General features: G+C 43.7%; 1 protein-coding gene and 1 long non-coding RNA gene across 2 annotated transcripts; one reads left to right on the top strand and one right to left on the bottom strand.

Annotated features, from left to right (window-relative positions):
* The first annotated feature begins 891 nt into the window (after nt 1-891).
* On the top strand, nt 892-2,084 carry LOC146080179 (uncharacterized). The gene is made up of 3 exons (XR_014474831.1): nt 892-989; nt 1,071-1,225; nt 1,942-2,084. It is a non-coding gene; the product is annotated as an uncharacterized LOC146080179 (long non-coding RNA).
* A 97-nt stretch (nt 2,085-2,181) lies between these two features.
* Nucleotides 2,182-9,858, bottom strand: LOC146080178 (uncharacterized). Its single transcript, XM_083187136.1, has 13 exons — nt 8,862-9,858; nt 7,510-7,683; nt 7,158-7,253; nt 6,916-7,011; nt 6,650-6,745; nt 6,386-6,481; nt 6,099-6,203; nt 5,878-5,982; nt 5,657-5,761; nt 5,453-5,542; nt 4,600-4,698; nt 4,395-4,502; nt 2,182-2,851 (listed from the first exon to the last, which is right to left on the bottom strand). Exons 1-13 carry the CDS (start codon nt 9,427-9,429, stop codon nt 2,244-2,246), a joined length of 2,346 nt encoding a protein of 781 aa, XP_083043262.1. The 5' UTR covers nt 9,430-9,858; the 3' UTR covers nt 2,182-2,243.
* Between the last annotated feature and the right edge of the window lie 5,833 nt (nt 9,859-15,691).

Below are 15,691 nucleotides of genomic sequence, written 5' to 3'. Positions count from 1 at the left end.
TGGATCAAGATCTACCAGACATTAAGGGCGGAGAAGACAGTGAGACTGATTTGGAAAATGAAAGATCTGGTGATAGATGGAGTACAGCGTCTGGGCGGCAGATTCGCCATGAGCTCATCCAGGCATCCTTTAGTGGTGAGTAACAATGGCATATGGGCAACAATCAACACATCCTCTATGCCAGGGCTGGGCAACACCGGCCCTCCAGATGTTGATGAACTACACATCCCAGCATGCCTTGCATCAGTTTCAGCATGGGCACATAGCAAAACTAATGCAAAGCATCCTGGGATGTGTAGTTCATTAACATCTGGAGGGCCGGTGTTGCCCAGCCCTGCTCTATGCACATATCACGGGTCACAATATAAATAAGTGTTAAGGTGGCCACAGACTAGAAAAAATTGGTATGCAATTTCGAAACATGTGACCGATATATCGTCAAATGCGGTCCGATAAGCCGTCATACATCTCACCATTTCAGTCAGATGTGTGCTCCTGTGGATCTTTAGCAGAATATTAGGATGTTAAGTGCTGCACGAAAGATCAGTATATTTGTCAAAAGATCCCTAGCAACGCACATGCAAATGTTACACATATCTTTGATAAAGATGTCCGCTTCACCAAATTATTTTGTCCAACACCAACAAAAGATTGCAAGGCTAATTTATGCACAAATCTTCAAGTGGCAGATCTTTCTAGTGTGTGGCCACATTTACACTTATCAATAGCCTTCACATGTCTACCATTAGTGGTGTCTACGTAACCTTTGTAATAGTAGAACCTACATAATGTACAATTTTTCTAATGTATATGCTTGATGCCTTAACTGTAAATGTTCATTTCAAGCCACACCAACATAACAATACATGTTATTTTCGAAAAACCTTATATATTTTGTGCACTTTGGTTCTGAAGGCTGAATGTGTGTGGGCCTTGTTCTCCTGGGCTCCCTGGTACCTGGATGTCATTTGCTGGCCGTTCTTTTGCGTGTAAGTATTGTTTCAGTGTAATGTTTGATGTTGTCTGAAATGTTACCTAAGGGTTCCAATTAGTTTTGTTTATTTTTTCAGTTTGGTGTACATTGTTCACTGCTGAAAGCATCATGCATTAACCAACATCATATGCTGATGTTGATCACAACCACCTTCACACAGCTTGGGTGCGGATTTCTGTGCTGCAGTTGCCATGGATGTCTGCCTCACTTCTGCTTGGCTACATGTGGATGGTAAGTTTTGCACAAATCATGTGTCTACATTATGTCCTTCCTATATGTCAAAGTGTTAACTAATGTGGGTCTGGATTGTACATTGCAATGCTGACATGCCATACTAATTGTTGTCATCTCTCACAGGCATCATCACCATGAAGTAGTTTGCATGTTACACCTACCTGTCTTTCTCTCCTGCAGCCTCCCGGGATTCCTCACACACAGCTAGGGCAAATTGTTATAAAGAGCTGGCCTACCAGATTTCTGTCTACAATGCCAAAATAGTTGACATAATGATGACATGGCTATATTGCGAGATGTGTTTGCATGTACTATACTGTGTAGAAGTAAAGCTGTGTACACACGGGGGCAATAGGGGCAGAAATATCTTGACATGGGTTTTCAGCCAACCATATTGGCAGTGATGGGTGTGTGCCCTGCCGATCATTTGGCAGGTGGGTTTCCCACAAAATAAACATCGCTGGTCGCAGGACCTTGCTCTTGCAACCAGCTGATGACGTCTGCGGCATTTGCCACCAGAGATTCCATCATCGACCATCTGTGGTCCATGATGAAAAGGAGAAACAGAGCAATATAGTGTGCTGCCATATATTGCTAGCAATATATGGCTGAGCTATCTATCTCCCCCGTCTGTACGCGGCTTAAGTGTAAGCTATATTTATATGTGTGTTGTTTTTTTACATGTGTTAATGTATTTTTTTTATTCCTAATAGGTGTTCTATGGTGTCAATGTCCATTTTCTTCGGCTTCCTCAGGAATGTTGATGATGTGAATGTAACATCTGCAAACACTGAATTTTTGTTGTGTGTGTATGTGGGTGACCACAAACATTGTAGTTTTTTCCGATGTGTACTGTGAAGAGATGTGCATACGCTTGTGTAGTGCAATAAATATTTCAACCTTATGTCAGATGATGTGCTGTGGGTCAATAAAAGGTAATACCAAGCAGAACATGTGGTAAGCAAAAAAAGTTTACTCTTGCATTAACATCATGCAAAAAAGTACACAAGCAACATTATTTACCCCCACGTTTTGAAGGCCTTGCCCCCTTTACATTTGGGGTTTGTTTCACAGATTGCCGGCTTGACCGGCGTGTTGGTGAAGGGAGGGGAGTAGACAGGGGCGTAGCGCTGGTGCTCTGCGATGTGGTGCTCTGCGATGTGGTGCTTTGTTGGCCCGCCATCATATTCCGTTCACGTAATGACCCAGATATGTCTTCAAATAGCCGGGTATGGCTAGTGTGTTGCTGGCATAGGGCCTCCATCAGCGACACCATTCTATTCTGGAATGTCATCTGTTCCACCCGCATTGCCGTCACACACTTCAACAGGGTGCGATTGTCTTTATGCAGAAGTGCTTGTGTTCTGGCAATGCGTCCTGTTTCCAAATGTAGCCTCTCTAGATGTGCTGCTTGCACCTTAAAGGTTGCCTCACATCGGGCTTGGTGGGCAGCCCAATTGGTGAAAAAATCTGCGGCAGGACCAGCAGCTTGCGGTTGGGGGCTGAAAGTCCGCTGGGGGCTATGTGGCATTCGCCTGGGTGGGGGAGATGGGGTGTTTTCCCGCAATGGCCACATGTCTTCCGCCTCTTCTCTTGATGCACTCACATCAGGCTCGTCTGCACCTACAAAAATGGATGCATATATCATTACTATTAGTCCATTAGCTTTTTCTAGTCTAACACTAGCAAGAGCACTTTCCAATACATCAATTATGTAAGGCAACTTAGGTGTGTGCTCAAATATTCACTCATAATTAAGGCTATGATGTAAAGTATATCACCTGCGACCATATTGCCAGCCATTTCAGACCCTATAGCCCCCGTGTGTACACAGCATTACCGTTGCAGTATGCCTATTATTCTGTTATGATGGTAGTTCAAATTTTTGATCAACATGGCTAAAAACATGTGCAGTGCAGCTGGGCCAGATGTAACATGTGCAGAGTGAGCGAAATTTGGCTGGGGTATGTGGAAGCAGAAATCTCAAGTGCTGTGTTCTTTAAAATAAGCACATTATTGAGGCTGCACTGGAGTTTTAAAACATACAAAATTGCAAAACTTCATATCCATGTTACATCTGCCCCACCGGCGCTGCACATGGGTTATCCAATTTGGATTGGGACATTTTGGTTTGCTGAGAGCAGAATCTACATGTATGTCCACTTATAATGCTGCCGCAGCAAAAGAGCACATGAAGCACTCACAGTGTATGTGATTGAAGCTGTGATTTCAAAACCAATAACAGTGATGCACAGCATTAATACACATTCAATTAGCAGGTCACATGTTACTTAAAAAATACAGGTAGTGTGTATAATGTTGACAACACTGTATGGCTAATGGCTAAAACCAACATGAAAAGCAGTAACCTTCTGGACTTTCACACTAATGAATAAATGATGTCATCTGCTGCACTGATGAGCTGGCCAAACAAGGGTGTGTCAAATTCGGTGCTAACAACCAGTAATTAGTAGTGAAGGCCATGAGCTAGGGTTACCACCTTTCCCCTTTAATTCAGGACACATATTAATTACACAGGTTCTGTGGCTGGGTGACTTCAAGACTCCATTTCACCTGGTTTTAAACTTCAACAGAACCTGTGTAATTAATATGTGTCCGGAATTAAAGGGGAAAGGTGGTAACCCTATGCCATGAGCAGAGAATTTTTTTTTTCAGCAAAGTGTTATAAGTTCTGTACACACTTATAGATGGTATGTGTTTGATGTAAGTGCTGTGAAATAAAAACTGCAACATTTATGTTGCGTACACACGGGTGCAATTATGTATGAAATAGCTGGCAAAATGGTTGCACAACAACCAGATTGCCAGTGTTTTCATGTGCAGCCGCTGATAGATGGCTGGGAGTGCGCTCCCGCGGCCAGCCCTTCATGGTCGATGGTCGCAGGAGCATGCTCCTGCGACCAGCACCTTCCCCCAGCGATCGCTGGGCAGGAGGTCAGCGCCCGACAAATCAGTGCTGTTCTCCCATGCCCTGCCACGCTGCTCCGTCCCTCCTCCCATCACCTGTGCTGAAGTAGGGAGATCATTAGTTTTGGACTGGGACACACTTTTAAACATACATGAGATGGGAGTGCAGGAATTAAGCATTGTGTTTCTCCTGGAGCTGGTCATGTGATGTGTTATGTGCACCATTATCTATTGTTACCTTGGTGGGAGTACTCTTGTTGAGTGCATTGCCGTTGTGGGGTGAGGACAGGTGGCCGTATTATCATTGGTCCAAGCATAGGGGACGAGTCTGGCTCACATGCAGTTGCTACATTGGCAAAAAACATAGCAAAACATCAATCATCCCAAAATACCAGTGTTACCACATGTCATTTGGTTGTACAATAATCTGTTTCTTAATGTACCTGTATTTAGAGCAACATCAGTGTCCTGAGGGGCCACCGACACCGTTGACGTTGCCGATGTGTTGGTGAAATGGCCACGACCAGCAGCAGGCCCTGATACTGTGCATAATTAATAGCAATTGTCATACATGTGTTTTACAAAAATAAAACAACACATATATCTCTATATATATATATATATACATACACACACACACACACACACACACACACATACACACAGGTTGAGTATCCCGTACCCAAAATGCTGGGGCCAAGGAGAATTTTGGATAATGGATTATTCCGTCTTTGGGAATTGTTTAATTTGTCAATAATCTATTTTGAAGTATCTTGCATGTATGCTGTATAAACACATACAATACACACAAATAAATTGTCATACCACACAAAATACACACAGATAGATTTTATTGGTTCAAAATGAAAGGTTTCAAAACATGATTCACTATTTGTGTACTATCTCAGATATTGAATTTTAATGGCAAGCAATCATTGTCTTGCACATATACAGTGCCAGTTACATGTCATGTCCCCAGTAGTGCCAGTTACATATCATTCCCTCAGTAGTGCTGTTACAAATGTCCCCATTGAATTGTAAGGGCAAAAAAATGGTGGGAATCACTTGCAGGAATGATTGGTTTTCGGAATAAGCCGGATAACGGATACTGGGATACGGGATACTCAACCTGTATATATATATATATATATATATATATATATATATATATATATATATATATATATAGATATATATAGATATATATCTATATATATATATATATAGATAAGATACAAAAATACACAAACATATATACACTTTCATACAACCACACTTAAGAGGACAACAATTTACCTATGTCCACATCAAAAAAATCCCCATGTGTCACATCAAAGGCAGGGGATGAGGATGTGGTGTGAGTCCTTGAGGTGGCAGAACGGGATGCTGTATGTAGAATCAAAGACAAACATAAGTTCACCAACAGAGATAGAGAGAGAGAGAGACAGAGAGAGCCAGAGCCAGATACAGAGAGGAGGATGGCTCTGTCAGAACACACACCTGTCTCCTCAACAACAAATAGATCCCCCTGGGCAGGATCAGCAGGAGTAGCCAGTGAACGGCTCGGAATGCTTGCGGTGACAGACCGCAATGAAGCACGGGATGCTGTATGGAGAATTAAAGACAAACATAAGTTCACCAACAGAGATAGAGAGAGAGAGAGAGACAGAGAGAGCCAGAGCCAGATACAGAGAGGAGGATGGCTCTGTCAGAACACACACCTGTCTCCTCAACAACAAATAGATCCCCCTGGGCAGGATCAGCAGGAGTAGCCAGTGAACGGCTCGGAATGCTTGCGGTGACAGACCGCAATGAAGCACGGGATGCTGTATGGAGAATTAAAGACAAACATAAGTTCACCAACAGAGATAGAGAGAGAGAGAGAGACAGAGAGAGCCAGAGCCAGATACAGAGAGGAGGATGGCTCTGTCAGAACACACACCTGTCTCCTCAACAACAAATAGATCCCCCTGGGCAGGATCAGCAGGAGTAGCCAGTGAACGGCTCGGAATGCTTGCGGTGACAGACCGCAATGAAGCACGGGATGCTGTATGGAGAATTAAAGACAAACATAAGTTCACCAACAGAGATAGAGAGAGAGAGAGAGACAGAGAGAGAGAGAGACAGAGAGAGACAGAGAGAGACAGAGAGAGACAGAGAGAGAGAGAGAGAGAGAGAGAGAGAGAGAGACAGATACAGAGAGGATTTTGGCTCTGTCAGAACACACACCTGTCTCCCCCACACCTAATAGTTCCCCCTGGGCAGGATCAGCAATGGAACGGCTCTGAGATCTTGCGGTGCCAGACCGCGATGAAGCACGGGATGCTGTAGGGAGAATAAAAGACAAACATAAGTTGAGTGAGAGAGAGAGAGAGAGAGAGAGAGAGAGACAGAGAGAGAGAGAGAGAGACAGAGAGAGACAGAGAGAGAGAGAGAGAGAGAGAGAGAGAGAGACAGATACAGAGAGGATTTTGGCTCTGTCAGAACACACACCTGTCTCCCCCACACCTAATAGTTCCCCCTGGGCAGGATCAGCAATGGAACGGCTCTGAGATCTTGCGGTGCCAGACCGCGATGAAGCACGGGATGCTGTAGGGACAATAAAAGACAAACATAAGTTGAGTGAGAGAGAGAGAGAGAGAGAGAGAGAGAGAGAGAGACAGAGAGAGAGAGAGAGAGACAGAGAGAGACAGAGAGAGAGAGAGAGAGAGAGAGAGAGACAGATACAGAGAGGATTTTGGCTCTGTCAGAACACACACCTGTCTCCCCCACACCTAATAGTTCCCCCTGGGCAGGATCAGCAATGGAACGGCTCTGAGATCTTGCGGTGCCAGACCGCGATAAAGCACGGGATGCTGTAGGGACAATAAAAGACAAACATAAGTTCACCAAGAGAGAGACAGACAGAGAGAGACACACAGAGAGAGACACAGAGACAGAGAGAGAGACAGAGACAGAGACAGAGAGAGATAGACAGAGATGGCTCTGTCAGAACACACACCTATCTTCCCCCCACCAAATACATCCCCCTGGGCAGGATAAGCTACTGAACGGCTCTGAGTCCTTGCGGTGCGAGACCGCGATGCAGCAGGGGATGCTGTATGGATAAAAAAAGACAAACATAAGTTCAACACCAGAGAGACAGCGATAACATATGTACACTTTCCAAGTGAAACAATGGAGAGCTACACAGCCAAACACACAAATCCCGTCTCACATTTGTCAAACACAGTCTGTGACACAGTAGCTGATTGGCATGCCATTTGTGGCTTACCATGTTATATATTTGTACGCATCCATAATGTTGTGCGGGTTGAAAAAGAATGTGACAATGGCACAATTACAAAACATACCTGTGTCATCATCTGATTCCGCAGAGTCATGTTGAGGCACTGAAGCTGGCAGTACTTTCAACTTTTTGGCCCGGGGACCCCTTGAACCCACAGGGGATGTCTCCCATTGCTTGGCCTTTGAGATCTTGCTGGCTCCAGAAGGAGAGGAGGACCTTCCTTTTTTTTCACGTGCAGCTGTGATGACAAATGACACAACCACAACACATCCTCATTAGCATCACAAGCAGCCACAACAATAAAAACAGAGACTACCACAAACAATAGATAAACATGACACCTACATTACAAGAGTACTCCAATAATGTTGGCACAATTGTAATGTGTATTGTAAACAATAAAAATTGTATCATGATGTTTACACATGCACAACACACAATAATGCCTCTAATTACCAAGACAATATTAATGGATGTTGAGTGTTGAATGCAAACCGTAACATTTGTCATTGGAATAAGGTTTATGTTAAAAACACACAGGCGTTGCTATGGGATACCACAACAATAGTTAGCACAACGATTAATGCAAACACACCTACAAAAAAACAAATTATAAGACAATGAGGACTACACATAAACACTGCATCTGAAAATGCAGCCACAAACATACATAACAATTGTAAACCGGTCCCATTTATATAAGATCAGTTCCAAACTACATCATAAACATGACATACATGTATGTATGTTGATTGATTTTAGCATTGAAATAATCACAAGCACCAATGTGGGGAAGCATTAATGATGTTAATCAGCTTCACTTTAACCAGACCTAATTAATAGATTGAGTGCAGCATGTGCACTGCAGGTGGGCCAGATGTTACAGGTGGAAATCATTAATTTGGCCGCAGTTTTAGCATTTCTGTGCAGGGTTAATACTGGCTGATTAATGCTTACACAGCAATATAGATCTCACTTTGATGTACAACAACAAAATAAATTTAGCACAGCACATAAGACATCTGTCCCCATGCAAAGCATATGGTTTTGATTTTGAAACAAGCATTTTAGCTGGTTACACTAAACTACAATAACACCAAATTAATTCACACAAAAGAACATTTACATGACTGTGAGGTATTGTGGTTTGCACTGTTTGTGCAGACCTAACCTGTGCAATTGTGTTGTAATGCAAACAAGTTGTAACCTTCACATGTCAACATACTGCTTGTGTCGACCAAATGTCTAGATCAAAAAATTCGCCCCAAACAACTAAACCATGTGAGGTGTATAGCATGTGTACATTACAGTGATAATGAACTGGGTGTGTGGCTCATTGGTGACTAAACAATGAGGGTTGTGACAAAATAAAATGTTATGTTGCATCATAGCTATGATAAAACTACCAATACTCACCAGCATGTCGGGCATCGGAATCAACCACACCAGGTGGGCTGATAATCTCTTTTGGAATCAGAGTGGCCATTGCCCGCTCATAATCCTTCCAGTCAATACGGGATGGGACATTGGGCCCATATCGGCGACGATGCTTCCCCTCCTTAACCAGTTTCTCTTTGACAAGCCGACGGATGTCGTAGAAGCGTTTTTTGCAATTAGCAAAGTCACGGACAACAGTCCCATGAGCATTGACTGCTTCCACTACTTCCTTCCAGATATTTGCCTTCCGTGCTGCGGACACTGGCTGGAAAAACAGTGGGCCCTTATGCTTGATAACACTGTGCAGAAGGGCAGTGCTTTCAGCCACTGAGAACTTGGGCATCTTCTTAGCAGCTTTCTTTTTCCCCTTCTTGGAGCCAGCAGGGGTGTCAACAGGCACTTCAGAATCCTCTTCATCCTCACCCTCACCCTCACCTTCCTCAGCCACATATTCCTCATCCTCCTCCTCATCCAGCTCCTCGTCACCCACCATCACATCAGGCACCTCCTCCACCTCACCCATGGAACTTTCCCCACTCTCAGACATGAGGGCAAACTTCTACCACACAAAATAAATGAAACACAAACAACACAAAACACACTCCTACTCCTTCCCTCAAACACACACACACACACACACACACACACACACACAAACACACACAAATATCGACTTTGGAACAAAAAAGAAAAATAACAAGTGACAAACTTTTAAAAGGACAAGACAAACAATAGCACAAGACAACTTTCAGAACAATACACACTCAGAAATCACTTAGAACCAACTCACCAACAAACACCAACCAACTCTACACTGCACCTCTCTCCTCCACACTCCAAACTACACCCACAACAAGTTTTGGCGCCTTCACGACTTATATATGGCTGGGAGAGGCCTCCCAAGTGTAAAAGGAATACACCAATCACGCTTGTGCTTTCAGTTTCGTAGTGACGCATGTGGAATAAAATACGAATTTTCGTAGAATGTTTCACGACAATTCGTGAAATATCTAGGTTTCTCCCCTCGATATCCCTACGACATTCGTATTTCGTATACGAGTCTACGACAATACGAAAACATGTGTAAACCCAAATACGCATGGCTACGACATCGATAAATACGATTTATTATACGACAACTCTAAGATAAATAACATTCCGGAACACGACTTTTTTTACAACATCACCAGTCGTACACATTCGTAGACGGTCGTAGAACAAATACGAATACGAATTGGTGTACGAATCCATTTTGGTAAATGTCCCCCCCAATGCCAGAAGTAGCTGGAACGTTTTCAGTGACTGCTTGCTGGATGGGCCCCGGCACATCTTTCTTCCGCTGGGTACACTGTAGGTTCTGCGGCTCTACGGGGGAGGATGAGACTGCCGGGACTGTACAGGCTGACTGCACAAGACCCGGCAAATAGAAAACAGAGAAGGCAGCTGCGCAGTGCCTACCCGGCCTCTCTGTTTTCCACCTCCTTCCCTGCAAGCCCTGAACTCGGCGCCGCGGCCGCATTATCAATTAAAAAAAAAGTATATTAATTCTAAAGGGTGCAGGGGATTGCCTGCTGGGCCCTCGGGCCCCTCCAAGCCCCGGGCCCCATAGCAGTTGCACCCCCTGCACCCTCCGTAGTTACGCCACTGCCGGAACCCCAGGACCAGCCCTGGAACCAGGACCAAGGCCCCGGAACCGGACTCTTCTGCCCTGGAGCCCCGGAGCCTGGACCCAGGATCCAGGGACCGACCGACGGGCTCAAGGTAGGTAAGTATCAGTGTGTGTGTGTGTTATGTGTGTAATAAACTTTTATTTTACAGGGTGTCAGTGTGTTTTCTTTAACTATTTTTTGTACTGCAGAACTACAAGTGCCAGCGGACCCTTTAATGCCCCGCATGCTGGGACTTGTGGTTCTCCAAGTCCCAGCATGCGGGGTAGGCTTGCTAGGACTCATAGTTCGCCAGTAGAAAACAATAGTTTTTCATCTTTTTTTTACACAATCCATCAGCCCGATGCCCACCGCCCAGGGGCATCGGGGACAGCCCCGGACTATCAGCTTGGGCTGGTAAGTCCTGGAGGGGGGGGACCCCTTCATTGGGGGGGTCCCCACTTCCCCAGGACCCCTGCCCATGCTGACCAGCCCGGGGGTTAATGCTTTGGCCGCGGGACCTTATATAATAAGTGTCCCCCGGCTGTGGCATTACCCTGCTGGCTGGTTGGGTCCGGTGCTGGTTCTTAAAATACGGGGGACCCCTAGTCATTTTGTCCCCCGTATTTTGGGAACCAGCGCCGGACCTTGAGCCTGGTGCTGGTTTCATGAAATCAAGGGGACCCCGATTTGTCGGGGACCCTGATTTTATGTCACCAGCACCGGCTCAATGAGTCCGGGGCTGGTTATGCTCTGGCGGGGGACACCGCGCTCGTTTTTTTTTATTTTAACCGTTGTTGTTTTTTTAACACCAGAACCCTGCACAGAACATTGCGATCTGTGCAGGGTTCTGGCTACTTCGCCAAACAGACCCTGGTCTGAAATAAGTGCGATAATTAGACACCTAAAAATTGCGATTTGCAAATGCGCATAGCATTAAATAAGCGAGTTGTATACTGTTCTGTACGAAAACATCTGGATGCGATAAAAATGCGAATTAATCTCGCACTTTTGGTCCGCATACCTTAACGCACATAATATGCGATTTTAGTCCCTTAGCGCATCCCATTAAATTGGCGATTTGAAGGAAAAATGCGATATCGCCATTTTGTGGTCTAATTAACGCCAAAAAACGCAGATCTCATCCCATAGAATGTCACCCAACATGTTTGTTACACATACTGTATGTCGCACATTATTAATGCATTTATACATGACACACATAATGCCCCTTACAGATATTGCGAACACTATTGCACAACCAACCCTCCTGCAGACAGCACTCGCACAGCCACTGTGACCTCTACCTCTGCTTGGATACAGATGTTTCCTCATACATTTTGACTCAATAGGCCATGCAGCTCCTGGCCAGTTCTGCTAACGTTGGGTGCCTTTTTTGATGAAAATGTATCTTATTTGCATTGTTATAACCAGCACACACAAGGAGCTTCCGATGATTCAAATGCTATGCGGCATGCCTATATTCTGTGTGCGACTGTGGCTGTACCTGCATACGGAATGCTTTCTTACAGCCATTTCTATGAATACACTATTTCATAGGCAGATACAGCCTCTCTCACACACAGAATATAGGCATGCTGCATATCATTTTAATCATTTTAATCAGCAGAAGCTGCTGATGCCCCTAGGCATTCCAAATGCCCTCGGCAGTTGCCTAGTTTGCCTATGCTTAAGGCCGGCTCTGATTATTATCATCATCATTATTACTATTATTATTATTATAGCAGGGTTGCCAACCTTCCCGGAATGACCGGGAGGATCCCAAAAAGCTCCTCATGTACCTGGATGCAGAGAAGCTTTAAATTGCAGCGATTCGCGGCTTTTCTGCAGAAGGGGTGGGGCTAAATATGCAAATTGCACGTATTTGGCCCCACCTCCTCATCGGAGACCCGCATATTGCGGGATTTGCATTACTGGGGGCAAGGACTGATGATTTCTCCATCAGGCCCCACCCCAGAATTGTTGCTGACAATCTCCTCTCTGGGGTTCTCCTGGAGAGGAGACTGTAAAACTCGGCAACTCTGTACTATAGTTCTGCACTAAAGCAAGAGAGTATTATTTTTGTGCCAACATATAAAATGCACCAAAGAGAACAAGAAATGCACCAAAGAGAACAATAAAAATATAGGCTAGTAAATGCATGGGCAACAGTACAGGAAAACAGAAAAATACATTTGTAAAATAACTGGTTGGTAAATACAATATAGCAGTCAAAATCTAAATATTTTTCTGCCCTCTTAATATGTGCCTAAATAATATATATGATGTATACAGCCTTGAGTATATTTCTATATGCATATTTTCTTTATACAAATCTAAGACAATTATTAAAATCAGAAGGATAGTATAGTAAAAATGCAAAGACATTGGAGTATAATTACTAAGTGGGGTGATTTCCTTTGCTTAATCCAGCAATATTATTATTAAATGCAAAACATGCTTAGCCTAATTTCAATATTATTGTAGTTTTAAATCCTGCTTTACTAAATACAGTCACAACACTACATTTTCTAATCATATGAGATATAAGAGAACGTGCTTTCTTAGTGCATGCCACTAGATGGCGCCATAAGAGCAACTATATTTCCCTTCTGCAGCTCTGCTCCTCCTGTACCTTTAGGCATGATGATTTGGAACTAAAACATAAAAGTGACTATACAGCAAGTGTGACAGAGGGTGTCGCTAGAGAGCTGAATGAGCGAACATCACTGGCATGCAATGCAGCGTAAACAACTTATTGGTATTCGGAAAATCCCTCTAATTGTCTTCTAGTGGGCCTTATTCAGATCTGATCGCAGTACAATTTTTTTGGAAAATGGGCAAAACCATGTGCACATGTATAGAGAGAGTTACATTTGTGTGAGTTATTTTGTTTCTGTGCAGGGTAAATACTGCTGCATTATCCTTACACTGCAGTTTAGATTTCAGTTTGAACACACCCCACCCAAATTTAACTCTCTCTGTACATGTTACATCTGCCCCACCTGCAGTGCACATGGTTTTGCCCATTTTCCCAAACAAATTTGTACTGAGCAAAGATCTGAATAAGGCCCAGTGTGTAACCTGCTTAACATTTCTGGACTACTGTGCATGCATAAATAAACAGTATTTACCCTGCATAGAAAAAATATAAATGTATTTGCTCCCCTTGCTTTGTAACATTGTCTGTAACAAATATAAAGTCACTTGCTTTTCCTGCTTTACTTCCAAATCAGAATCACCCTGTAATAATTATAAAAGACATAAAAAAACAACTGGCACTAGACTGATATTTAGATATCTGTTGTTATTAGCGAAACACGGGGGCATGATTCAGACATGATCGCTAGGCTGCATATATTTGCAGCATAATGAGCAGGTTACTGCCACCCCGCTTCAGCCAGAAACACGACAGCTCTGGTTGTGTTGACAAATTGGTTCCAGGTGAGCACCAGGGAGGCCCCTGATGTCAGTATATGCAACCACGTGACTTTGAGCATGAGTTTCGAACAGTTGTGGGTATCATATACTGTTCACTGGGGTACACCACCATGTTCCATGTAAACAGTGTGCAGCACTAGACACTGCACACCATGACACAGGACCGCCCAGGCCAGCACACTGCAGGGCCACACCCCCTCCTCAAATGACATGCCCCCCTCATGAGTCCACACCTCCCTGAGAACTCTCCAGGAAAAACACAAATCGGCACCCCTGCAGAGGGGGTGTGAGCAATCGCACCTGTTCGCCACTCGATAGCGCCCCCTGTACGTCGTGTGCATGCTTTCTTCCATAAATAGTGGTGATTTTACATTCCTATGTAGAGGGGGCTGGCCACACCTCTCTGCATTACCATTTTTGGTGTGCAGATATGCAACAGGCTCCCTAGCCCTCCACCATTACCATGGCCTGGTACAGCTATAGGTGCCTCTGGACCTGATTGTCAGTTACCCACATACACTCAGTATATACACTGTATATAAATTTGTTAGCACAATCAGATTGCGCAGACTTCATGACTAATGTCAGGGCAGTGAATTTATGTAAGCATTGAAGCACATAAGGAGAACTCTTACTAGGCAGTGGACAAGCAAGCAGAGACAGGGAAGTGTTGGAGTGCCGGACTCAAAAACCATTTGCACTAAAGATGGAAAATTAATATTTAATGTAGCCCCCCCACCATGCGCCACCCCACCTTATTATAATGAGTATGCTTACTTACCTGATTTGTTTGTAACTATTGAATTTTAAATCATTACCATACTTTAGGAGAGAAGCAGGATATAAACATCCTTGCTTTATTTATAGACCGTCATTAAATTACCTGCAGACACAACTGCTTCATTAATGTATTATACGGTCAGTATTTGCTGCATTCAGCTGTTACTTGCATTAAAGTGGGAACTTGCCTCTGGCAATGTTAACAGGGATCTGTTTTATATCACTATATAGTTACTGAGCCATCTGCTCAAATAGTGCGAAGAAAAGGGTATGATACAGCGCTCAGGTTTATCTGAATTTATTACAATTTTAAAAATTTTCAAAGCATAACAATACAATGTATATGAGAATTCTCAAATATAAAATATAAAAAATAATAATGAAAAAATGAGTAAAAAATGATTAAGAGGGTCTGCTGCAAGCACTCAATATTGGAGCCAATGGGTATGAATGTTCTGAATAAACACTGGAGTGTATAGTTACCATACGTAGTGGATGGCTTTATAGGAATTTGAGAAGTCAAATAGTCCCAGAGATTTCCCAGTGAAGGATTCCTGTGTTTCTCACAATGGAGGCGATGGTATGGCAGTCCTTAAGGTACGGCTGGTACCAAATGAAAAACGGCTGCTGGTTCCAGGAAATCCGCAATGATGTAAGACAAAACTGGTCCGGGTAAGACGTCCTCTACGCTTGTAGGAAAATAATATGGAGCTGTATAGTAGCTGAGTGGCTATCCAATATGATGCTGGAGCAGGGATATGGGCTCAACGCGTTTCAGCGTGTTCACACGCCTTCATCAGGAGCTGGAATGATTTATCACTGTCAGGGTTCACCCTTTTATTCCCTGAGATTGATTAGGGAACTGGGTTCAGGTGTGGAAGGGGCTTCATGGGAAATCCCATGAAAACACATCAAAATAAACAAACATTAAAAAACCTAATG

Source organism: Crinia signifera, chromosome 5, assembly GCF_055691185.1.
Source record: "Crinia signifera chromosome 5, ASM5569118v1, whole genome shotgun sequence".
Classification (NCBI taxonomy): domain Eukaryota; kingdom Metazoa; phylum Chordata; class Amphibia; order Anura; family Myobatrachidae; genus Crinia; species Crinia signifera.
The sequence above is the reverse complement of the archived record's forward strand: the minus strand, read 5'-3'. Positions and strand labels throughout refer to the sequence as shown.

Bases quoted from the DNA above. Each gene is read 5' to 3' on its own strand.
- LOC146080178 (XM_083187136.1), bottom strand. From the start codon at position 9,429: ATGTCTGAGAGTGGGGAAAGTTCCATGGGTGAGGTGGAGGAGGTGCCT. The intron at 6,746-6,915 runs GTGTGTGTTCTG...TTGTCCCTACAG, and splicing joins ATTAGGTGTGGGGGAGACAG to CATCCCGTGCTTCATCGCGG. The intron at 6,482-6,649 runs GTGTGTGTTCTG...TTCTCCCTACAG, and splicing joins ATTAGGTGTGGGGGAGACAG to CATCCCGTGCTTCATCGCGG.